Genomic DNA, 25559 nt, shown 5'->3' on the forward strand with positions numbered 1-25559 from the left:
CAGCTTCTCGATAGAAAGCCTTTGTACCACTGAAAGAAAAGTGTGGAGAGTTAACGTTTCAATCTGGTCCAGGATTCTAAAAGCCTAAGCCAAGGGCAAACAATATGGCAGTTCTGCAGATGCCCTTCAGCTACAGATTCCACCATCCCTGACCCACCCACAGTGACCTTGCTGGCTGGAGCTAATTCATTTATGATTTTTTAATTTTCCATATTTGTAAGCTGCCTTTGAGGATTGTCCTTCCAAGGCAGATCTCAATCATAGAAGCATAGAATTGTGGAATTAGAAAGGACCCCTAGAGTCATCCAGTCTAACCCTCTGCAATGTGGCAATCTCAGCTAAAGCATCCATAACAGATGGCCACATTAAAAATAGTTAACAACTGATAACATTACAAATCACCAAAAATATAAACATCTGAGACACTATATAACTCATATAAAAATCATCACAGCAGCAGGAAGAACCAGTAACAAGCTGACTAAAATAATACAAGTGTGAAAACAGAGAGCATAAAGAGCACATTTAAAAACCACCAGGAGAAAAGTACCAACACAAATATTGACACAAAAGCAGTTTGGATTTCTTTTTAAGTCTTTAATTTTAAAAGTCATTATGGAGCCTTATGTATTGACCTATGGGGGTCTTTCCACAGGATCACCACAAAATAGGCCCTGTCTTTTGTGTCTGCTATTCTAATACAATCTAATATGGACTAGAGTTGATTCAGCAACTTCCAGGCGGCTGTGCTGTCTGTGGATGATGGGAATTGTAGTCTGAAACATCTGGAGGTGTGACAAGTTTTGGAAGGCTGCTATGAGCATTTGCTTTTTCTGATAATATATTCTTTTGCTTTAGAGATAATGCTGGTCAGAAAATCTTTAAAACTGCAAAGAACAAAAGCCTCTTTTGCAAAGCAAAAACAGTCTATGGTGCAGATTAATTCACAAAATCCAGACCACAATGGTGCCATTGTAACAGATATGACATGCACCTGTGAAAGAGGCTTGCAATTAAACTCAGATGAATCCAGAAATCAGTACGTCGAAAAGGGTCTTACCTTTAATCATGCGCAGATATTGTTAGTCTAGAAGATTGCTATCGAACACCACATAACTTCCTACTACGGTTCTTCTCAATTAGGAACAAGCAATCGTTCTCCTTCTTCAATGGCCAATAACACTTCAGAGCAGCTAGACTAGAGTGCTGGAAGGCAGGAGCAGACTTGCTTACCGAACCATTGGGCAGAACACATTCTCCTTAATATCTCCAGAACAACAAAGACTCAAATTTTATGCTATTAAAAAAAAAAACTCCTAAGAATTCCATCTACAAAAATTCGCAGTGATTCGGTTTTCACTCGATTTGAAAGAATGAAAAATGATGTGAAATAAACACAGAGGAAATGTGCTTATAACAATAAGGACATAAGAGCATCTCCTCTGAATCACACCAGAAGTTCCCTCTGGCCCATCATCCTGTTCTTCCAGTTACTAACTAGATGCCTAAGGGAAGCCGTACAGCAGGACTGGAGGCTCAATATTCATGGGGTCAAGGCAGCCTTGTCTCAAAACCAAGGCCAAATACAGAGAGCCATTTTCCAAATGGTAACTTTAAATGGGAAGAACTGCCTCTTATCAAGGCAGATGTCGGGGGTGGGAAGGACGCAGACAAGTGTGCACCAGGGGAAGGGGGCCTGGAGTCTGACTCAGGAGGGGGGTAAGGTAAAAGGTAAAGGACCCCTGGACAGTTAAGTCCAGTCAAAGGAAACTAGGGGGTTGCGGCGCGCATCTCACTTTCAGGCCAAGGGAGCCAGTATTTGTCCACAGACAGCTTTCCGGGTCATGTGGCCAACATGACTAAACTGCTACTGGTGCAATGGAACACCATGACAGAAGCCAGAGCACACGGAAATGCCATTTACCTTCCCGCCACAGTGGTACCTATTTGTCTACTTGCACTGGTGTGCTTTCGAACTGCTAGGTTGGCAGAATCTGGAACAGAGGAATGGAAGCTCATTCCATGGTGGGGATTCGAACCACCAACCTTCCGATCAGCAAGCCCAAGAGGCTCTGACTGTCTTCATAAGCTGAATTCAGACGTGGGGCTTGTTGCGTTAGTTTTAGTGGTTCTAATGCCAACACATCGGTCCATATTCCTAACGTTCCTTTTACTACACTGCAGTGCCTGTTGCACTGTGGCTTTCTGATCGATAACAGCGCCATGTTGCACTAAAATTTAAACAGCGGGAAAGAGCTGTATGCTGTGATACTGCCCCAAAATGTCAACACATGAAACTGCAACGCAGTGCTCCTGTGGTTTTCTGAGTTAACAGGGCTGCAAACAAATCTTTCCTGGAAATCAACGCTAAACTTCTGCCATGTTCCACTAGATTTCCAGAAGTGGTTGTTTACGTTGTGTGAAAGAGCACACAAAAACGCAAAAATTAACAAGTGAGGAAATGTCAGGAAAGCAGAATAAAGAGCCGTCGAGCAGCTTTTCTGCTGCGAGAGGCGGTGTTGCAGGGGAGCCTGTGAAGATGAAGCAAAAATGAGTACAGGGCAAATTGCATGAGTGCTCCAAACCTAGCCTCTGTCCTCCCTCATAGTGATGAATGAATAGGAAGGGAACACACAACAGACTCTGCCCATGTAGCTCCAGAAGTCATGCACCTACAGGATCACACCACAAGAAATACTCTCAGGGTCCTTCTCCAGATGCATGCAAACAAGTCAGGGTATCATCCTGCAATTTTGGAAGAATGTGTCGTAAAACAATCATCTTCAACCCCGGTGTGAAACCTTCTCCAGAGGTCAAGAAAAGGAGAGTAATTTGTTATTAAGCAATCAGTGTTGGACATCAAAAGATCCTCCTGCTGAGCCTTGCTAATAAAAATAAATATACATTAATCACTCTCTACCTCTTCAGAGCAAATGCTCCTCCTACATAGCAGCAAGGGGCTGTCAACCTCCAAGAAAGGTTAATTTGTGAGATAACTATCTCAGCCACCAGAGCAGATAAAAAGCACCTTTTGATTTCATGTCCGATTATGCCCAGGGGTACACTATGAAAACACTCAGACCCGTAGCATAAAATCATTTATTTATTTTTACATCTTGAATACATTCTCTTCTGCTCTGCCTCCCTCCCAAAATGATTTAGATCTAATGACAGCAGCAAAAGGCACTGGATTTTCCTGCACCAACCTCTGTTGTTCCCTCCAGGCTAACTCAAGAGCGCACAGGATTTTGAACTATAAAGGCAGCTCTCGATTTGTCGGGCACAGATTCACCATGAAGGAACCCTGAAGGGCAAAATATAAAAAGAGGAGATATATCTACTTGCCTAATAGGTTCGGCGCTGGATACTGGCTCAGGTACTAAAAGTCTCTCTAGGTCTCTCTCAGAGCACACGGGATCTGTTCCACTTCCAGCTCATGCAGGGTCTGAGATAGCCACTGTGTAAGCAGGAAAGTCAGCCAGAGTGATGCAAGTTACTAGGGAAAGCTGCAGATTTTTGCATATATTATGATGAACCCTTTCACCGTCTTGTAAGAAGGAAAGGCACAAATGTCTTGCAATCCCATCCATTCACCCGCATGTGAAGATGAATCAGCGTATAGGGAGGAGCTTAAAAAAGTCTGGACATGGTGCCTAGACAACAACTTTCACCTAAATATCAGTAAGACAAAGGAGATGGCGTTGGACTTTTGGAGGAAGAGAGGGGAACTAGCCCCGTTGTATATCAGGGGGTGATGTGGAGAGAGTATCTTCCTTTAAATTCCTGGGAGTCTACCTTAGTGAAGACCTAACTTGGAAAAACAATACAACCCAGGTGGTTAGGAAGGCCCAACAGAGACTCCATTTCCTCAGGGTCTTGAGAAAGAACAACGTCAAACAAAAATTGATTATCTCCTTCTATCGGTCCACAACAGAAAGTGTCCTTTCAGAAAGTATTACAGTGTGGTACGCTGGTTTGACAGCCACAGACAGGGAGTCCCTTCAGAGGGTGAATACAGCACATGATATCATGGGCTGTCCCCTCAGTTCGCTAGATGACATTGCAGGAGACCATTGCCTCAGGAGAGCGAGGAAAATTCTTAGGGACGACGCACACCCCAGCCAGCACCTCTTTAATCTCCTACCTTCAGGCAGGAGATACAGAAGTATAGTCAGCCGCACCAACAGGTTAAAGAACAGTTTTTATCTGTGGGATGTTTAGCTGCTGAATGGGAAGAAAAGTAGTGGTGCAAATGAATTCCAGCAAGCACACAGACTGCATACAAGACTGAGGGGGGGGGGCTCATTTAATTTCACTGTACACAGGTGGTGTAGTGACAATAAAGGTTTATTATTATTTGTTATTATTATTAAGATTCAAGTTCACTTTTATGTAAGATGCGGGGCCCCTGTCTTCAGCAAGTACATGCTTTAATTATACATCTATAGCCCACCCTGTGTGATGGCCTGGGATTCGGACTCAGAGGCTGAACCTGAGGAATCCCAGCCTGCACAGGAGTCCCCGCCTCCGGAACCAGCTGAGCCAGGGCTGGGGCCTGAGCCTGAGGGTCCTCACCTGTGCTGGATCCTCAGGTGCAGGCACCAGCTGAGTCTGCTCTGGCCCCTGAGGTGATGGAGGACCCATTGCCTGCAGGTGCTCCACTCTCAGCCCCGGCAGAGGAAGCTGAGGTTGCCTCTGGGTCCGGTAACCCTCCAGCCTCTCCTGAGTTGCAGAGGCTCAGGGCAGAGAGGCAGAGGGAACTAAGTTCCTGCAGGAGGAGTTCTCGCCTCCAGGCCAGGAGAGGCGAGACACCTGTGGACTGGGGCTGCCCTATGCCTCGGGGCAGATAAAAGCCAGTAAGCCCAAGTCCCAGGTTGCGGGAGCAATGTTGTTGCTAGCCTGTTCCTGCCTGAACCCTGTCCTGCTCTTCTGCCAGAGTTCCTGACCTCGCCCGACTCCTTGCCTTGGAACCCGCTTCAGCCTTGACGGACAGCCTACACACCACACCCTTGACCCCGGACTGGACACAGACGTCGCCGCACGGAAACCCCCCCCCCCCCAGGACCAGCACACCCTGTCCCAATAAAGTTACCCCAAAGCACTATGTGAATCAACCTGCATTTCCCAGTAGTGACACAGTAGTGAATTCTCCTTCTCATGCTGTTTTGGTACCATGGGAATGGAGAATCATCAACAACAGCGGCAAGAGTATTTTTAGCCCAGAAATGGAAGCAAGAAGAAATTCCCATGAAAGAAGAATGGCTGATAAAATTAATGGACTACGCAGAATTGGATAAAATGACAGGAAGGATTCGAAACCTGTGGGACCAGAGATTCACAGAAGATTGGGAGAAGCATACTAATTATTTGAAGAGCAACTATAATCAGCAAATTATGTTAGTAGGACTACAAGAAGTTTTGTAAGGAGAAATAGATGAAATGTTGTAAAGTAGAAAAAGAAGAGAGATATTAGTTATGAGATTTAAATGTAATAGGGAAAGTAAAAAAATGTATACTAAATGATTGGAAAAAATTTGGATGTGATTGATGGAAGTAAAAAAATTTGTATAAGATGTAAAAGTATGTTTAATTACAGTGGTGCCCCGCAAGACGAACGCCTCGCAAGACGGAAAACCCGCTAGACGAAAGGGTTTTCCGTTTTGGAGGCGCTTCGCAAAACGAATTTCCCTATGGGCTTGCTTCGCAAGACGAAAATGTCTTGTGAGTTCCTGCAGGTTTTTTCCCCTTTTTCCCCCCTTTTCCTAAGCCGCTTATCAGCTGATCCGCTGATAAGCCGCTTAACAGCTGATCGCTAAAAGCCGCTAAACCGCTAAGCTGTCAATGGGCTTGCTTCGCAAGACGAAAAAACCGCTATACGAAGAGCCGAACGGAACGGATTAATTTCGTCTTGCGAGGCACCACTGTACTGTTGAAAATGATACGTTAAAAAACTAATAAAAATTTATAGATAGAGAGAGAATGGAGAATCGATGTATGAAGGGTGGAATTACATGGAAAGATTTACAGAAGTGGCATCCCTCCATACCAGTCTCTGAAGCTCCTTCCAAGTCATCCTGTCCCTACCATGAGGTACCTTCCACTCCTGGGTTACTAGATTAAGTGGAAAGAAGCCACAAGGGGGCAGGGACAACTTCCCCTGCTGCTTCCAGTAAGTGTGAATGAAGCTGAACACATCAACGCCCCCAGCGTGTATAGAAACAGAGATAAATTTGACACTAATGAAGCCATGCTGATGTGAATAGCTGGGGCGGGGTGCAAGCCATGAACCCTCCAATAGTGTTTGAAATTAGCCAGGTGCATTTTGCAGGTGGCTTTCAGCCACTTGTGATCAAGTGAAGATGCATGGGTACCAGAATGGCACCTGACATCTCCACCATCTGGAGATTCTTGGATCTGAACTGTTTTCACACACTAATACCTGTAGAATTCTATCAGTTACATTTTAGCTGCACAATCTGGAAAATGAATTTCTGGAACCAAAGTGCTTTTTCTGTGCAGCCTGAGCAGGAGCAGTCGCCATTAAGAAAAGGAGGTCAGAACAGGGCAATATATGTGTGGACTGTCCCTGGATCAAGTGGCTTTTCTTCTCCAAGTTCTCAGAGCTCTTAATCTAGCTCAGGGGTCAGCAAACTTTTTCAGCAGGGAGCCAGTCCACTGTCCCTCAAGACTTTGTTGGGGGGCGGACTATATTTTGGAACGAAAGAAAAATGAATGAATTCCTATGCCCCACAAATAATCCAGAGATGCGTTTTAAATAAAAGACCACATTCTACTCATGTAAAAACACAATTTAGAAGGTGATTGGGCCGGATCTGGCCCCCGGGCCTTAGTTTGCCTACCCATGATCTAGCTCAAGGTTGTCATCTGAACTAGCCAGATGTTTAACTGAGAATCAACCAGTCCATCATTTGAAAAATAAGAGTTTAGAGCTGTCTTGCCCCCCCAATGGCAACTAGACATTCAGTTTTGTCAACTGCAACCTTGATTTAAGAGTCATTTGGCGTCTAGTTTATGTATCTGAGTTTCTAACACTGTTCACCACACACACAAAAACTTTTTGTTATGCTCAAAGGCAGTAATTTGAACCCTGCCTTGGATGGATTCATCCCACAGTCTCCATCTCTCCCTGCAGATTCGCTCAGTACCTGAAATTGAAGGCAACTATACCTGAAAAGTTTGCGTGAATCATGAGAAAAGACAGAGCAGTGTGTTAAGTGATGCCCATCATCCAGCTCCTTCTGAGTGGGTGCTGCTGAAACGGCCTCTCCCTCCTACTTACAGATACAGGGGGGGGGCCTACGGAAAAACCCTCTTGCTCCGATGGGAGACGACGCAGCAGCTTTTCAGATAAGCACATTCAAGAGGAGAACGTGTAAAGGCAAGAGCATGTCATCAAGCGGTCAATTAGCCTGTGACAAGCACAGAAAGCAACTCTTAACAAAAACGATGTGGATTATGGTGGTATATGAATTCACCAAGCTCACTGTCACTGGAGAGGCAATTCCCATAAACGCCCTAAATCTAGTCTGCCAATTTCAAATCTCATCAGCCCCACCAAAATGTCCAGCAGTCAGGGATCATGGGAGCTAGAGTCTGACAACATCTGGAAGGCATCGCATTGGGGAAGGCTGGTATTAATGCATCACTTGCATTTAATCTCATTTTCATACAAAAATATTTCTTATGTGTACCTGTAGGGTTTTTACAATACAGTGGTACCTCAGGTTACATACGCTTCAGGCTACATACGCTTCAAGTTACAGACTCTGCTAACCCAGAAATAGTACCTCGGGTTAAGAACTTTGCTTCAGGATGAGAACAGAAATCGTGCTCCGGCGGCGGCGCAGCAGCAGGAGGCCCCATTAGCTAAAGTGGTGCTTCAGGTTAAGCACAGTTTCAGGTTAAGAACGGACCTCCAGAATGAATTAAGTACTTAACCCGAGGTACCACTGTATTTCATACTGCCATTGAAAGAAAGAGTGAATTAACGGTTGTTCCCTGGAAGTATGTGTTAGGCAGATTTCAATATCTCCTTAATGTCCTGGAGCTTGCTTTTCTCCCTCAGAAGAAAAGACTCCCTGGAAAAGACCCTGATGTTGGGAAAGATGGAGGGCACAAGGAAAAGGGGATGACAGAGGACAAGATGGTTGGACAGTGTTCTCAAAGGTACTAACATGAGTTTGACCAAACTGCGGGAGGCAGTGGAAGACAGGAGGGCCTGGCGTGCTCTGGTCCATGGGGTCACGAAGAGTCGGACACAACTAAATGACTAAACAACAACAACAACAACATGAGCACAAGAGGGTGTGGAGCATAGGAAGTTGTGTTATTCTGAGTCAGACCACTGGTCCATTGAGCTCAGTAATGTCAACACTGATTGGCAGTGGCTCTTTGGGATTTCAGATGGAGATCTATCCCAGCTCTTCCTGGATACTCCAGGAATTGGATTTGGGGTTTTCTGTGTGCAGAGCAGATGCTCTAGCACTGAGTTATGGTCCTTCCCCAAGTACCAAAAGGCTCATAGAAAATTAAGTACTATTAAAGGGGATTGCTGAATTACGGGTCTGCTTTTTAAAGTCCGACCTTAAAGGCACAGAGGTGCTCAAAGTTGCAGGTTCATTAAGCAGCATTAATAACAGCCTCCAACACACCAGCCTAGATTTATTGCCAGTCAGAAGGAATGGAACGGGGGGGGGGGGGGATATTACATCGAGAAGTTTTTAAACTCAGGAGTTCTGCCAGACCAGAGGCAAAATGCAGACCATGGGTGAACTGGACTTCCCCTCCCCCCCCCACCCCGTGACCTCTTTACCACTTCTGTCACTGAATGGCCAACAACTACCCTCCAGTGGTGTTTTGGTGTAAGAGTAATAGGATTCAATAACTTGTTTTTCAATGCAAAAGGTGGCAACGCATAACTGCATGGAAATTGCATCTTCTGACCTTGAAGTCCTGTTCCTTCATTGTACAGTGGTACCTCGGGTTACATACGCTTCAGGTTACATACACTTCAGCTTACAGACTCCACTAACCCAGAAAAAGTGCTTCAGGTTAAGAACTTTGCTTCAGGATGAGAACAGAAATTGTGCTCCGGCGGCGCAGCAGCAGCAGGAGGCCCCATTAGCTAAAGTGGTGCTTCAGGTTGAGAACAGTTTCAGGTTAAGTAGGGACCTCCAGAACGAATTAAGTACTTAACCCGAGGTACCACTGTAGACATGCATTTAACCTGTTTTGGCTTCTCAGAAACAAGAGTGAGGGCACTTTGCACATACTCTGAGGCATTTGTTACTTCACCTTTCTCAGGCATTGACATGGTAATTTATTTGTCCTCAACAGATGTTTGTTTTAATTTTGTTTCACTGTATGTTGCTTTAGAACAGGGGTCAGCAAACTTTTTCAGCAACTGTCCCTCAGACCTTGGTGGGGCGGACTATATTGGGGGGGGGGTGAACAAATTCCTATGCCCCTCAAATAACCCAGAGATGCATTTTAAATAAAAGGACACATTCTACTCGTGTAAAAACACGCTGATTCCCGGACCATCCATGGGCCGGATTTAGAAGGCGATTGGGCCGGATCTGGCCCCCGGTCCTTAGTTTGCCTACCCATACTTTAGAAAAGTAACCAGCGCAATATAACCCATAGGGGTGCATCCAAAGTTCTCTGCCTGCTTGCACAAGGACTCTTGCACTAGGGGATGGCTGGGTTTTAATGCTGCACAACAGAGGAATCCAACTGTGCTACCGGAAACTTGTTCAACAGACTGCGCAACCTATTGTGAAACAACGTTACCAGCAGCCTGCTTGCGCATTTATTTTGTGCAACCAAGTTTCACTGGTGAAAAACATTTCCCAGCCAACTAGAATGCCACTAAGTGGCTATAACTTATCGCCACACCGGATACAAACCAAAATGGATTGCTGAAGCTTGCATAGCTCCATATGCGATGCATTGCGAACACTGTTGATCTGCTGATCATTTGTGTAAGCAAGAACAAGTTACCTAGCATCATTGTGACATCAGGGGTGACTGACAGGTTGGCAGCCCCATGGTTCATGGGGGAGATACGGATCAGGTGGGACCAGCTCCCTCCCCCTGACATATATGCATGAATCCATGCTGAATCCTGGCAGAAATTAAGCCCTGCAGCTTTAAATTGTAAAAGACTGTAGGTGACACTGCTTCCAACATAAATGCATTACTGCGGTTTAAAAGAACCTTATATATTTTTTTTCTGGGCAGTATCAGATGCACATTCTTCGGGTCCCGTGAGCAGTCGATACTTAAAGGGCCTCTTTATGCTAGCATTAGCAATGTTTGCACTGCTACATATGCAGTTAAGAGACCAGCAGTGTCATGTCTGCATGGTCCCCATCAGTAAAATCATAGAATTTGCAGGTCAGTCCTTCATTCATTGCCAAAAAAAAAAAAAAGCATGAGAGAGACACAAGCATTTTGCAGTGATCAGGGGCAGCTTTCCTGGCACAAGCTGAGTTCATGTATGTCTCTGATGAGGGAGAGACCTGTGAGCACTCCCTTGTTATCCTAAATGACAATAACTGTGCTGAAAAACGATCTTATGGCTTATTGGGCACTTTGGATCACATTCGGTGCAGCTGACTGCTCCATCAGGCAATTATCATCCCCTTTTAAACACTGACCTTTCCTTTGTTTATATCCTGACATTGAAAACCAACTATGTTATGACAGCCTGGGAGGGAAAGTTTGTTGCATTGACAAAGCAATAAGTGAATCCTTGCTTCATGAGCCATGTGCAGATGTTCTTCCCTACATCTTCCCCCCCCCCCCCCCCGGTCTCTCTCTGTGTGTGCAACCATTCTGCTGACATTTCTACTGTCTACACTCCTGATTTCTGCTTCTACAGTGACCTTGCATCATAAACAGAAATTGTAAAACTGGCACATGCATTTTTCTGGTGCCCTATTCATGCATTGCTCATCTATGTGACTGGTCCTCTATGCACACATTCAGCAAAACCTCTGGACATCAGGCGAAAGCAGAAAGCAGGGCCTGTCGCTTGCAGTCGCAATCTTCCCTCACCCAAGTCCCACAAAAAAACGTGCATAAGGATGCTTTAAATAAGCAATATACACTCATAGGGGAGGAAATCACAGTAAGGGGGGGGGAGCTAGCAATAAGCACATAGAACAAAAGTGATAAGATCAAGAGAAACAGCTTCATTAACAAGCTTTCTATTGGTCCCATTGGAATGGCACATTAGATTGTACTACTTGAAATACAGAAATACTGCTGTGTTGTTCACTCTCAAGGTATAAAAACACCCTCTGCCCAACGCAGATGGCAACCACAGTACAAAATCAAGACAGAAGACAATCTGCAGCAATTTCTTCCCCTTCTTTAAAAAGTAAAGGACCCCTGGACAGCTAAGTCTGGTCATAGTCAAAGGCGACTATGGGGTTGTGACGCTCATCTCGCTTTCAGGCTGAGGAAACCAGTATTTGTCCACAGACAGATTTCTGGGTCATGTGGCCAGCATGACTAAACCACTTCTAGTGCAACAGAACACCATGATGGAAACCAGAGCGCACGGAAACGCCATTTACCTTCCCGCCACAGCAGTACCTATTTATCTACTTGCACTGGCATGCTTTCGAACTGCTAGGTTGGCAGGAGCAGGGACAGAGCAACAGGAGCTCACCCTGTCGCGGGGATTCGAACTGCCAACCTTCTGATCAGCAAGCCCAAGAGGCTCAGTGGTTTAGACCACAGCACCACCTGCGCCCAAACTTTAATTAGAGGTCACTCCTAAGTAGGCAAGTCTGAGCAATGCTCAGGCATGGGTTTTTGAGAGCCTGTGTGCTATTTCAGGTCCTTCTTGTGGGTCCCGACAGGCATTGAGAGGACCACTGTGAGAACAGGATTTTGGATTAGATCAGCCATTGGGCTGACCCAGCAGGCTCTCCCTTAAAGGGATTTCCATAGCCAAGGGTGTTTTAAGCTTATCCAAAGTGCCCCATTACTTGGGTTCCATCCAAAACCATCTACAGCAGCATTCAGATGTTTTTGACTACAATTCCATTAGCCTCCTTTTCACACAGCTCTGGCAGGGGCTCCAGCCCTGTGATTTATAATGTGCAAGACTCGTGCAGATTTCTAGGTTCTATATATATGCGGCTGAACAGGCACCGCCAAGGGGGGAACATCGCTTGTTCGTCTCACTGCATTAAAAGTATAATGTAAGTTACGTGAGTGGCATCAATGAAAAACACAAGGGGCAGATCTGTGGTTGGGCAAATCACGAGGGATTGAGGGAACATGCCCTAGTCTTTGACAGGCAAACACCTTCCAGTAGCGATAAGACAGGCTATGTTAATCAGAGACACATAAATTATATTGAAGGTATGTGGATAGGCCCTTAGTTCACAGTTCTCCAAGAAAAAAGTGGCTAAAAGATTACCTGTAAATCAACTGTGACATAAAATGTTTGTCTGAAGCATTTTTATCAGGAGGCACACATTTTTTTTCAGCCGCCAGAGTCTGGTACGTGTAAAAAAGTAACTGCTGAGGCCGAACCAATTAGGTCTCTCTCCTTCCCTCTGCTACTTTAAGGACTTTAGCAAAGCTGCCCTTTACAAAGCTAATCCTTGTCAATTATTAAACTCTTATTCACATATCCATTACCTTATAAAACACTGTGCATATGGCAGATGGGCTGGCACACCGCCCATTTCTGCTCCAGCATATGCATGAAATTAATCTCCAAGCTCTGTATACAAAACACAGGAGATCTCCAAAAATATAAACACAGTTCCTGGAACTCTAGATAAACTAAACCCTCTGTGTATTTGGCCTCTGCTCTAAACAGCATGCCAGAAGTGTGACCCACCAGGAAGTGCTACCTCAAATTACTTTCCAAAATCAAAAGGTATTTCCTAGGACAGCTGATTCCCAAACCTGATTTTCCCCCAGGGATGCACTGAAAATTGCTGAAGGTTTTGGCGGACCACTTAACATAGCTGTCAACTTTTCCCTTTTTTTAAGGGAAATGCCCTTATTCCGAATAGGATTCCTCGCAAGAAAAGGGGAAAGTTGACAGCCATGCCACTTAAGGATTCTTCTGCCTGTTGCAACAATTGTAACGTGCTGTGCTAGGAGCTGTGCAATTTTTACTTGTACTTTTATTGCTCCTTTTATTTCTTACATTGCATTTTATGTGGAGACCTGAAGGAGTGTCTCCACCCCCATCGTTCAGCCTGGACACTGAGATCCAGCGCCAAGGGCCTTCTGAAGGTTCCCTCATTGCAAGAAGTGAGGTTACAGGGAACCAGGCAGAGGGCCTTCTCAGCAGTGGCACCCACCCTGTGGAACCGCCTCCCGTCAGATGTCAAGGAAATAAGCACCTATTTTATCTTTAAAAGACATCTGAAGGCAGCCGTGTTTAGGGAAGTTTTAAATATTTAATGCTGTATTGTTTTTAACACTTGATTGGAAGCTGTCCAGAGTGGTTGGGGAAACTCAGCCAGATAGGCAAAGTATAAATAATAAGTTGTTGTTGTTGTTGTTGTTGTTGTTGTTGTTGTTGTTGTTGTTGTTGTTGTTGTTATATTGCATTGCATTAAGATTCCCAGTGCTCTTCACCGACATGCTATGGGCCACATTTTGGAACCACATCCTATTTCTTATTTTAATACTTTTTTATTTCACTGCATTTATATCGCACCCTGAAGCTTTCTTCCTCCCCATTTTTATCTTCACAACAGTCCTATGAGGCTGGCTAGGCTAAGAGATTGCGACTGGATCAAGGTCATCCAGCAAGCTTCACAGCTGAGCAGGGATTTGAACCCTGGTCTCCAGGTCCTAGTTCAGCACTCCAACCACTACACCACACTGTCCTAGGGGAGAACTTGACCAGCCACTTTTCTCCTCCATGGGATCATCTTATAATAACATAAGACCAGGGCTGTTACAACCTGCAAAAAGAAAAAGAAAAACGAGCCGGCATTTCCTTTCCGGCTACATAGAAGGTAAAACCTCTCCTCTGCAGCTAGCACAGAAACACAGGTGACTTAAGACTCTTAGCAGGCTAGTGTAAAAGAAGATTTTGCATAATTATTCGTGCATTGCAGGGGGGCTGGGGATTAGAAGACCCTTGGGATCCCTTCCAACTCTTCAATTCTATGATTCTTTGAATCTGTATATACACGTATTTAAATAAGAGGTGACATTACATTTCAAGGCCCCTAAATATGATAGGCTCTGCACAAAAATTAAAATGCGCAAGCCCTGCTGTCAGAGCTGCCTCCAGGTCCCAGCTCACAGAGGACCAACGCTAGGCTGTAAGGTAAAGGTAAAGGTACCCCTGCCCGTACGGGCCAGTCTTGACAGACTCTGGGGTTGTGCGCCCATCTCACTTAAGAGGCCAGGGGCCAGCGCTGTCCGGAGACACTTCCGGGTCACGTGGCCAGTGTGACATTGCTGCTCTGGCGAGCCAGAGCCGCACACGGAAACGCCGTTTACCTTCCCGCTGGTAAGCGGTCCCTATTTATCTACTTGCACCCGGAGGTGCTTTCGAACTGCTAGGTTGGCAGGCGCCGGGACCGAGCAGCGGGAGCGCACCCCGCCGCAGGGATTCGAACCGCCGACCTTTCGATCGGCAAGTCCTAGGCGCTGAGGCTTTAACCCACAGCGCCACCTGCGTCCCACGCTAGGCTGTAGTTATGTACAAAAGTCTTTATTGAGATTCAGTCTCCATTTTAAAGCCGCAGCGTGCAGCTCTACGTCTCGACCTTAGACCGGCGAAGTCCCGTCTGAGTCTCCTCCCCCTCCACACCAGTTTAAGACTCTCGCTTTGCTCCACCTCTTCCTAAGTTCCTTTCTCCTCTGGGCCCTCCTGCCCGCTAGGGTCTCATCCTTCCTGGACTCCTCTGACGCTGACCCTGACGATTCTTGCCCCTCCTTCCGGCGGGCTTTAGGACCTGGTTCCCTATCCGGGCTACCTTCTGTGCCGCTCGCCTGTACCTTTGAACTTGGCGCGCGCGCCCAGCCTGCAACTTTCCTCTTGACCGTTAACTCGCTCTCCGATGGAGGCGTGGCCAACCCTGACTCATCTTCTCTCGCTGGTGGTGCATATGTGGGCTCTGACACCTGGGACTCCTCCCCCCCACTACGCTCTGGTGGGGAAGCTGGTCCTGATTTCCAACTGCTGCTCTGGGAGTCCCCGCTGGCCCCTTGCTTCTGGGGTGTCCCCCTTGGGTCGCCCCTTGCCCTGCCCATCGGCGCCCCCTTCTGTGAATCTTCCGATTCGCTGGAGAGGCTCATGGAATCTATCGGGCTGCTGTCATATTCTCCTACGCTGCCCTCGGATTGCTCCCCCTCGCTTTCCATCTCCTCTCCTCCCTGCGCTCCCGCTGAGTCCCTGACACCTGCCTTCAGCCTTGTAGACTGTAAGATCAAGACAAGGTACATCAGGGTGCAAAGGAAAGGAAAACAGGAGGAGGTTCAACAAGGAAGCCGGGATATGGCTGGGGAAAGAGAGAGTGCTGGTTTTGACCTTTAACGCCCTATGTGGCCTCAGACCCTCGTACTTACGGGACTGCCTCTCCTGGTATGTCCCGCAGAGGACCCGGGCCCTAAGGAAGCCAGACTATCCTCCATCAGGGCCAGGGCTTTTTCAGTGATGGTCCCCAACCTGGTGGGATGCTCTGTCCCACGAGACTCGGGCCCTGCAGGACTTGATCTCCTTCTGCAGGGCCTGCTATTCCGCCTGGCCTTCAATTTGAATTAGCCGGATCCTCTATTCCCCTTTCCCCTTTCCTCTTCTATGAAGAAACCGTTTCTGGGACCCCACATTTAAATTCTTCCCTGGTCTCCTTGCTGGCCCTAGTAGGACCAACTTGGCCAGTTAGCCCTGATAATCATTTGATGTCTGCTGACTGGGGGTTTTTTCCCTGACCCCTGATTTTTTTAAATTTTATTGATATTGATGCTGCATTTTATGTTGTATTTTATTCTGTTTTATGCTGTTTTTAAGTCACATTTTAATCAGTGTTTTATATTTGCTGTTAACCACCCTGAGCCCGGTTTTTAAACCGGGAAGTGCGGGGTATAAATAAAAAAATATTATTATTATTAAACAGAGTCAGATTACTGGGCAGTTTAGCCTAGTGCTCCCTAATCCAATGGGCGGGACTTCTGAAGCAATCTTCTGCAGACCTGGTAGCCAATTGGATGTGCTTGAGATTGGACCTGGGATGAAATACCTGTGTTGCACCCACCGACATCCATTGGTCACATGTTGCTTAAAAGCTGCAGAATTTCCTCTAACGGTCAGTTAACAACAACGCATGACATTCTAGTACCGCAAGGAATCCGAACCACTTATCTCCCCACAAGCTGCGGCGAACAACACTACAAAGTAAACCCCTGAGGTGAATCACACACACACCTGGCAGCAAGCTGCTTTTTCAAACCCTTCAACCCATCCTGTATATCTGGAGGAGCACTTGGTAAAAACTGGGCAGGTGGAAGTGCAGGGGAAGGTCAGAGAAGCAGGAAAGTTCTGTTTTCAAGAGGCATCAACAACCCCCCTTTGCACCAAGAGAAGCCAGGCTTCCTGTGGGACCCAGAGTATAATTCGGTTCCCGTTACAATCTACTAAATTTAATGGAGAAATGTTGTCTCTTGTCGCACTAAAGAAAAACTGTGGTTTTTATAGGTCGAGACTCAATACCTTCTCCCACCGCTAAGGAAGATCGATGCATGTTGTCATGTACGGCAGATTATATTTATGTACGATGCCTTGTGTTTGACAGATTGACCCGATGGCTATAAATATGAAAGCAGCTTGTTTCAACTTTTAAGGCGAAATTAACCCACTTTTCACCATAAACAATGCCACCCCATGAAAAATGGTTGAACAATTCATTCAGAATACATTTGGGCAACAAGAAATCAACCTTCATTCAAAGACGATGCACAACAGATGATATAATTTTAAAGTGCCAATAAGAAAGCATAGGTTTGGAGGGGGGGGGAGAGAGAACTATCATTTTTTAAAGGTTTACAAATGGGCTGAGTCCAAAGATACTCTGTAATTAAAAAAACAAACACCTCAGCTGGAAGAGACACATTCTCCCTCCCTTGGGTTGCAGCCCCTACTCGTTACCAACCACAGTGACACTTTGCCCGGTACACTGGTCCTTTGATTCTCTGGAGAGGCTTTTCAGAGAAAGAATATTGGTGACTCCAGCATGCATGAACAGAAGTGACTTTTACCTGCACATGAAGATGTTCTGAATCAATCCTACATCAAATAAAAGTAAGTGGAGAAAAACAAGCTTAAAATATTCCATCATACTGACAGTCATCTCGCAACAGCCAGCTGTCCATGCCCAAACACATAGAAATGGTAATTTAACAGCCACTGAGATGAAATGCACCTTAAAATCCGAAAGAGATTGCACATCATGCCTTTCTGCCAAAGACTTATAGGAATGTGAATGGTATCCTTACCTTTCTCTGGGCTTAAATTTTTATATACTTCGAGGTCTGCCATTAAATCTGTTATTGTTATACATTATTGGCAGGCAGAGCAGAAAGTCTCCTTGAAGCAAAAGCCCAAATTCATTCACATCTGCAGGGATAGAATATTTGCAACACAATTCTTAGAAGTATCCATGAACTTTGTCAATCCTGTCCATTACGAAACAAGTTGAAGTCTATGTGATCCGCGGCATGGATTTGGGAAGATTAGCAATCACAGAATCAGAGGACCGTAGAGTTGGAATCATTTTTCTAAAAATCCAGAAGGTGATCCTGGATAACTTTGCTCCAAACTGGAAGGTAGGGAGGGAAAGAAGAAAAAAATCCCCAGGCAGAGAGGAAGACTGGGAAGCTCTGCTCTGTGCAGCTGCTGTTGTGGAAATGCAGGACCACTTTGGGTATGAGACATGCATGCACAGTGAAATGATTCAAATCCTCAAGGCACAAAATGTGCACAAAGCACTGTGAGAAGCAGGTCTCTCAAACGTCACGGAGGAAATCCTTTGCACCTCGGAAAAGAAAACCCATCCCCACTTTTGGGTTTTAAAATCAGAGGAGTGACGCAAGCTGAAAGCTGAAGAAAAGAAAGCAGAATACCACTAAAAAAAAAATCTCTAGCTGAGAGAATTTGTGAAGTGGAAAAAAGCAGACAAAAGACAGCACAATGAGCTTTTCCAAGACTTTCTTTAACAAAGAAAGGGCTTGTAAATTATTGTTAATTGGACGATACTCCCACTTTGCTTTGAACTTAAATAAATCAAAACTGCAAGCATATAATTAGCTTCAGCATCCTTTTTTGCCTAAATGAGTCTACGAACCCTGAACACAGCAGACTGAAATTCTACAGATATCTCTTTCTGTGTGGGCAACGGGGAGGTGTGTACCTGTTGAATTTCTGCCTGCCATTTATTTTATTATTTTTATACCCCACCTTTCCCCCAAGGAGCTCAAGGTGGCATACATGAATTCCCCTCTCCCCATTTTATCCTGACAACAACCTGCGTAGGTTAGGCTGAGAGGCAGTGAGTTGCCCACAGACACCCTTCATGGCTGAGTGGGAGCTTGAACCCTGGTCTCTCAGGTCTTAGGCAAACACTCTGAACAACTGTACCATCCTGGCTCTTCACCAGCCATGCAGTTGATAAAGGCACAGAACCACCAGCAGTTCCTGGTGGAGAGTTCCTTAGTGTCTTGTGCATTGTTTGAGTGCTTATGACTTCTGAAACACACTGGTCTCCCTGCTAAGGGGCCAAGGCTTAGCCTCTGGCATCTTCAGTTAAATATATCTCTGATGCTAAGAGTCATTGCCAGAGGAGGCTGCAGTAGATGGTCCACTGGTTTGCCTCAGTGTAAAACTGCTTGAGAGAATCAAGTTCTTCCAAGAATATTACACAGCATTTATACCAAGTACAGCGCCAGATTCTGACTCTTCTTCAGCAAAGCCAGCTAGAATCCAACTCCCTACAAGAGGCTCCCTCTCTGTCTTTCAATCGAGCGCCAGCGAACCTGAGGAGAAAAGCCTGGGGGGTATACTGCAAACACAATCTTCTCCAGCTGCCTGTCAGCAGTTGGTTGTCAACAAGGCCATCTACAGCCTGCCCTCACTGGAGACACCTGGCACCTAAGTGAGTTGCCAGCAGGAAAAAATCCTTGCTGTCCCTGTGGTATTTTTGGTCTGATGCAGAACAATGGGCTTGAGGAATGAAGGTGGCCGAAAAACAAGGCTTACCCTGCCAGTACCACTACTTGCCTTGACTGAATCTTATCAGAAGAGCTCCAGAGAGGATTTTGTGTCCTTTATATTATTAAACAGCACTCTTAATGTTATTTGTATTTCTTTGGTATTTGCTTTGGCCTCACCTCTAGCCCAGAATTAATCTCCCCACAGCATGCTTCTTACGTGAAGGGGGACTAAGTCTGATAAATACTGACCTGGCCAATGTGTCACAGCTGATGCAGCTCAAGTCAGCATCTAAAGCCTAGTGACAGATGACTTTGAATCAATCCAGCCCTAGTGGCTTCCAATGAGACCCTCAGAAAGCCCTGCTGAACCAAATCAAAGCTCCACCTATAGTCTAGCCTTCTTCTTCTTCCTGTGCCAAATGCCTTCAGGAAGCCCACAAGCAATGCACAATAGTAAGAGCACTCACCTGTTGCTGTTTCCCAAGAACTAGTAACATTGCCTTTGGACTGAGATCCCACTGGGAAGAGCCATGGCTCAGAGGCAGAGCATCTGCTTTGCATGCAGAAGGTCCCAGGTTCAATCCCCAGCATCTCCAGGTAGGGCTGGGAGAGAACCCTATCTGAAATCCTGGGGTACCACAGCCAGTAAAAGTAGACAGTACATTTACTGGGTGGACCACTGGCCTGGTTCAGTATAAGGCAGCTTCCTAAGGTCCTGATGCAAAGGGGAGAGTTCAGCAGGGAGCACTCTGGAAGCCCAACTCCTTTAAAAGAGTAGTTTAAGACAACTGGAAGAGGTTGGGTTGGGTTGGCTTGGGTTGGGTTGGGTTGGGGAACTCACCATGGACCTTCCATAGAAGCTCAGCCAGGTCTCACATGGTAAGGCTAAATTTGGTACAGAAGTTGGGGACGCGGGTGGCGCTGTGGGTTAAACCACAGAGCCCAGGACTTGCTGATCAGAAGGTCGGAGGTTCGAATCCCCGTGACGGGGTAAGCTCCCGTTGCTTGGTCCCTATTCCTGCCCACCTAGCAGTTCGAAAGCACGTCTAAGTGCAAGTAGATAAATAGGTACCGCTCTGGCGGGAAGGTAAACGGTGATTCCGTGCACTGCTCTGGTTCACCAGAAGCGGCTTAGTCATGCTGGCCACATGACCCGGAAGCTGTATGCCGGCTCCCTCGGCCAATAAAGCGAGGTGAGCGCCGCAACCCCAGAGTTGGCCATGACTGGACCTAATGGTCAAGGGTCCCTTTACCTTACAGAATCAGCATTCACTGTGGCAGCCCCTAAGTGGTGGAATTCCCTCGCCAGAGAGATGTGTCCAGCACCTTCACTTCCAGCTAATGCTGAAGACCCTCCTCTTTATCCTGACCTTTGAAACACGAGGTGTGTTTTTCAGGACTCCACCCTATTTCTGTGACGATAATTCATTTTAGCTGGTTTTTTTACGTCTGAATTTTAAATTGTTGTAACCAACCCTACAGCCTGCTGTCGAAGGGCTGGAAACAATAATATTAATAATGCAAATCACTGCGCTGAACTCACTCTCTCCTTTACTCCCGAGATAATCAGATTCCTCTCAATTACACAGCATTAGACACCAATTATGTCACAGCCTTTTAACATTTAGCATCCCTAAGCAAATCTCAGTGAAGTTATTTTTCATTTTGCTACTTTATGATATAATGGGCTCCTGTGCAGTTCTCGTTTTTAACTGAAATTGCTTGCAAAGAAGAAATGCTGGCGTAAAGAGTCCTTCCCTGTTACTTTTACAGCCATAATTTTCCTGAGTGCAGAACATCACAATCTTCTCCTGAGCCAAGAACTCGCTTGAATTTGTAAATATATCCAGCAGATTAAACAGATCAACTGAAGTTTCCAGAAAAATAATTGCAATACTCGTGAAGTTAGCACCTGCTTATGATAATGTTTTTTCTTCCTTCGTCAAGAGAACCTCTCTGCTGAAAGAATATTGCACAGCATGGTAACACAAAACAGCCAACTTTTAGGTGAGGCCATTCAGGCTTCTGTAACATGGGGAACTACAACCTGCTCCTCCAGATGAGCTTCTCAAGCAGTCCTTAAGGTACCCCGAGCAGGACCTAGGTTGTTCAAAGCTACATACAGTGGTACCTTGGGTTACATACGCTTCAGGTTACAGACTTCACTAACCCAGAAATAGTGCTTCAGGTTAACAACTTTGCTTCAGGATGGGAATAGAAATCGTGCTCCGGTGGCACAGCAGCAGCAGGAGGCCCCATTAGCTAAAGTGGTGCTTCAGGTTAAGAACAGTTTCAGGTTAAGAACGGACCTCCGGAATGAATTAACTACTTAACCCGAGGTACCACTGTATATCAATGCAATATCCTTGAACTTGACCCAGTAGCTTATGAGCAACCACAGCAAATGCTTTAGCAGAACTATCACATCCTGTCCGCTCCCATAGCAGTCTAGACCACACTGCAAAACTTTGGTCTCAAGCGATGCAACAAAGAGAATTTTACCATGTCTCCACAACCAATCAAAAGAAACAGACAAAGATTGCCCTGAGAAAGGAGTCTGGATACTACAGACAACCAATTCCCGATTTGGTTGCTTGCTAAGTTTACAAGTAGTCCTCCATGTGGAAAATGGGCATCTGAATCAACCCTCTATATCTCCGGTTGGCTCTTGATACTATGAGAAGCACTAACAAGCAAAGCACGCTTTGGAGAGATGTGCATCTGAGACCTGTGCATCTTCCACATCTGCATTTATGTTGCTGTTAGAGGAAGTACCCATTATTCATACATTGACTTGACTGTGCTAACATGCAAAGTTGCCCTGTTATTTGTAGCACAGACACAGCTCTCTTCCGCAGCCCAGTGCCATAATAAATACATGTTGATGTAGCGATGGCCATTAACTTGCATGGCTTTAAAGGAGAATTGGACTAATTCATGGAGGGCAAGGCTACCAGTGACTACTAAACATGGTGGCTATGTTCTGCCCGCACTGCAGGGGACACGTGGCGCTATGGTCTAAACTACTGAGCCTCTTTGGGGTTTGCCGATCGGAAGGTCACTGGTTCAAATCCGTGTGACGGGGTGAGCTCCTGTTACTCTGTCCCAGCTTCTACCAACCTAGAAGTTTGAAAGCACACCAGTGCAAGTAGATAAATAGGTACCACTGTGGCAGGAAGGTAAACGGCATGTCTGTGCGTTCTGGTTTCCGTCAGTGTTTTGTTGTGCCAGAAGTGGTTTAGTCATGGTGGCCAAAAAGCCGTCTGTGGACAAAGGCCGGCTCCCTTGGGCCTGAAGCGAGATGAGCGCCATACCCCAGAGTCAAATTTGAGTGGACTTTACCATCCAGGGGTCCTTTACCTCTGAATATTAGCTGCTGAGACTCAAAAGTAGGGAGAGTTGCTGTTGCCCTCGGGTCCTACTTGTGAATTTCCCACAGGCATCTGATTGGCCACTGTGAGAAAAGGATGCTGGACTAAGTAGGCCTTTGGTCTGATGTTATTAAACTGGCATTATTGAGAGAGCGGATGTTCTGAGGTTTATTGCTAGGGCTCCCACCCCCTTTTTCATCTATTCATTGCATCTAATTAACTTAAAAGGAGAATTTGGAGACCAGACCTAATGAAACTGTAAAACAAGCTTCCAGGAACAGTTTTGGAATAATCAACTGTTGGTGAATAGAGTACAGACTTGGATATACTTATGACAGACTTTTGTTCTTGGGACCTCACAGGTGTTCACAGACCACAGCTTCCATCATGCTAGCTAGGGGTGATGGGCATTACAGTCCTAAAACACCCAGAAGGTTACAGGTCCCCCACTTCTGTTCAATGTCATCAGGCAATGCCATGATTCTGGAAAAGACACTGATGTTGCACAGAGCTTCCAGTTTAAATTCCAACTCAGTCCCGAAACCATTGGGTGGCTCCATGCAAGCCAGTATTAGGCTTAGAGAAGCTGGCCAGAAAAAGACCAATGTGTAGTTTCCTCATTTCTCTACGTATCTCTGCATGTCACTCTTAGTCTGCCTGTCCACCAACTTCCAGATCTTGTAACTATTTAGAGCCCTCAATTTCAGATTCACTTGCTCCTCCTCTGTTCCACCATCCTTCACACAGCCCTTCAAGTTTGAACCTTAGCTCATGGATTATGACTACACCACAGAGGCAGTTTCCAAACACTGGTTGTTGTAAAACAGGGGTCAGCAACCTAAGGCCCATGGGCCACAAGCAGTCCATGGGGGTCGTTCTACTGGCCCACAAGCCACCCCCAAACCGAGCTGCCCGCTCAGCAAGTCCATGCACACTGTGCTAAACTGGTGCAGCATGGTGACTCGCTTCTGCAGTTCTGCAAGTCTGCGCAGACACAGATGACAGAAATCACAGGCACGCGGACTCATGCGCACCCGTGATCTGGCCCATGGAGGGGGCTCTGCAGCAGTAATAATAATAATAATAATAATAATAATAATAATAATAATAATAATAATAAATTTTATTTATATCCCGCCCTCCCCAGCCGAAGCCGGGCTCAGGGCGGCTAACAACACTAAAACAGTACAACATTATAAAACATTATAAAAATTAATTAAAATCAAAATTGATGGCAGTGAACCGGCCCAGGCAAGGTAAGCCTTGCAGACCCCTATGGTAAAACCCTGGGAGGGTGGAATGCTCTTGTGCTCACGTTCTGCTCCCTGGTTTCCAACAGACATCTGGTTGCCCACTGTAAGAACAGAGTGTTGGACTAGATGGGCCACTGGCCTGACTCAGAGGAATCTCACGTTCTTCTCTACATACAACTTTTCCACCAAGGAGCTCATGGTAGTGTAAATGGTTCTCCCTTCCTCTCCATTTTATCCTCAAAACAACACTGTGAGGGAGGTTAGGCTCAAAGTCAATGAGGTCAACCAATGAGCTTCAAGGCTAAATGGGGACTTATCTGGTCTCCCAGGTCCTAGTCCACCCCACTGGCTCTGTCCATGAATAACTCTACCTCTCTGTTGACCTTGTTAGACAATGGTGATGGAGCCTCCTATGGAACTGGCTAGCATGCTCCATCATGACTGGTCCAAAATAATACAGAAACAGGAGGGAATGGACTTCTGGGGGAAAGAGGTGGAGACCAGAAATAAGACTGATTTGACCACCCCAAAGATGCTACTTTGCTTATCACATAAATGGATGTGTCATGCCAAGTCATGCTGGCGACAGAGCTACAAATCTATGGTTTTCACTTTCAGATACAGAAGATGGTGAATTAATTAGCAGGAAAGTCACAGAAACTCAAGCTTAGGTACTGCAAAAATTAAAAGCTGCATATACTGCCACACAAAAGGAGAAAGGGTGGCAGCATTTATTCATCCTGAACAGACGGGGGAAGGGGACAGTAGCCTAGAGCTGAAATGTAAGATTTATGTCAGATCCCTAGGACTGTCAATCACAGTCAATATGAAGCAGCTGCACCCATGAAGAAAACTGCTGAGATTATAATTAGTTTGTCTAGAAAGGAAAAGGGGAAACTAAAATGACAATCCTCTTTTTTCCTTTTTTTTTGCAACACCTGTCCAAACAGGCAGGTTTGGCTTAGACGTACCTTGAATCTGAGCCATCTCTGTCCTTCCAGGATTGCCTTCTTTCCACTCAAATTGTTGCCAACATCAGCGCAGAGAGCCAATCTATTGAATGGGAAACTCTGCATCCTAGAGCAGCTTTTAAGCAGATATATTTTGAAAGCCTTTCTTGACCATTCTGTAGGGTCAATCAATCATAAATTAAGGCAAGATGCTCCGGGGACAAAGAGACGTCGGTCTGCGTGAGATAATCGTAATTGGTTCTCTCTCAGCCTTGATCATTAGGAGAAATCAAATGCTAAATGAAATGGTTCCTTTGGACCACACTTTCTTAAGGTGCTGTGTCAACACTGATAAGATGAGCGTTTTCATCAAGAATAAAATCCCACGGCGGCAAAAGTCTTAATAGCACAAGGATGGAAGAACGAAGAAATCCCAACAAAAGAACTGTGGCAAGGGAAACTAATGGAATATGTGGAACTGGCGAAACTGACCCATAAATTACGTGAAAAGGACAACTGTGACTTTAAAGAAGAATGGGAACCTTTTACAAAGTATTTAAAGAAACAACAAAATGAACTGATCTCCTTGGCAGGTTTTGAATAAACAAACACAAACTTACTATTGGTAACAAATAGATAGATAAATTGAGGATCATTACAATTTGATAATATGCAGAAAATAACATGTGCTTAGAAACCAGAGAGAGGAGCTATGGGAAGTCCGGAGGGGGGGAAGGAAAATTAGGGGTGGAAATGAG

The 25559-nt window shown here is 45.6% G+C and overlaps 1 protein-coding gene across 14 annotated transcripts in view; it reads right to left on the reverse strand.

The window, feature by feature from the left end:
* PLCH1 (phospholipase C eta 1) overlaps positions 1–25559 on the reverse strand; it is a 150778-nt gene that overhangs the window by 91822 nt on the left and 33397 nt on the right. For 2 of the 14 annotated variants that reach the window (XM_079977545.1, XM_079977550.1), the window contains exon 1: positions 17515–18008. The exons of 10 other annotated variants lie outside the window; for them this stretch is intronic. In XM_079977545.1, coding sequence (XP_079833671.1) covers positions 17515–17557 — 43 coding nt within the window. In that variant the 5' untranslated portion in view covers positions 17558–18008. Of the gene's footprint in view, positions 1–1060; positions 1180–3345; positions 3466–17514; positions 18009–25559 lie in introns of those variants that run through there. 2 more of the 14 variants (XM_079977542.1, XM_079977541.1) reach the window with 2 other exon arrangements.

Source organism: Podarcis cretensis (assembly GCF_951804945.1).
Source record: "Podarcis cretensis genome assembly, chromosome: 5".
NCBI lineage: Eukaryota > Metazoa > Chordata > Lepidosauria > Squamata > Lacertidae > Podarcis > Podarcis cretensis.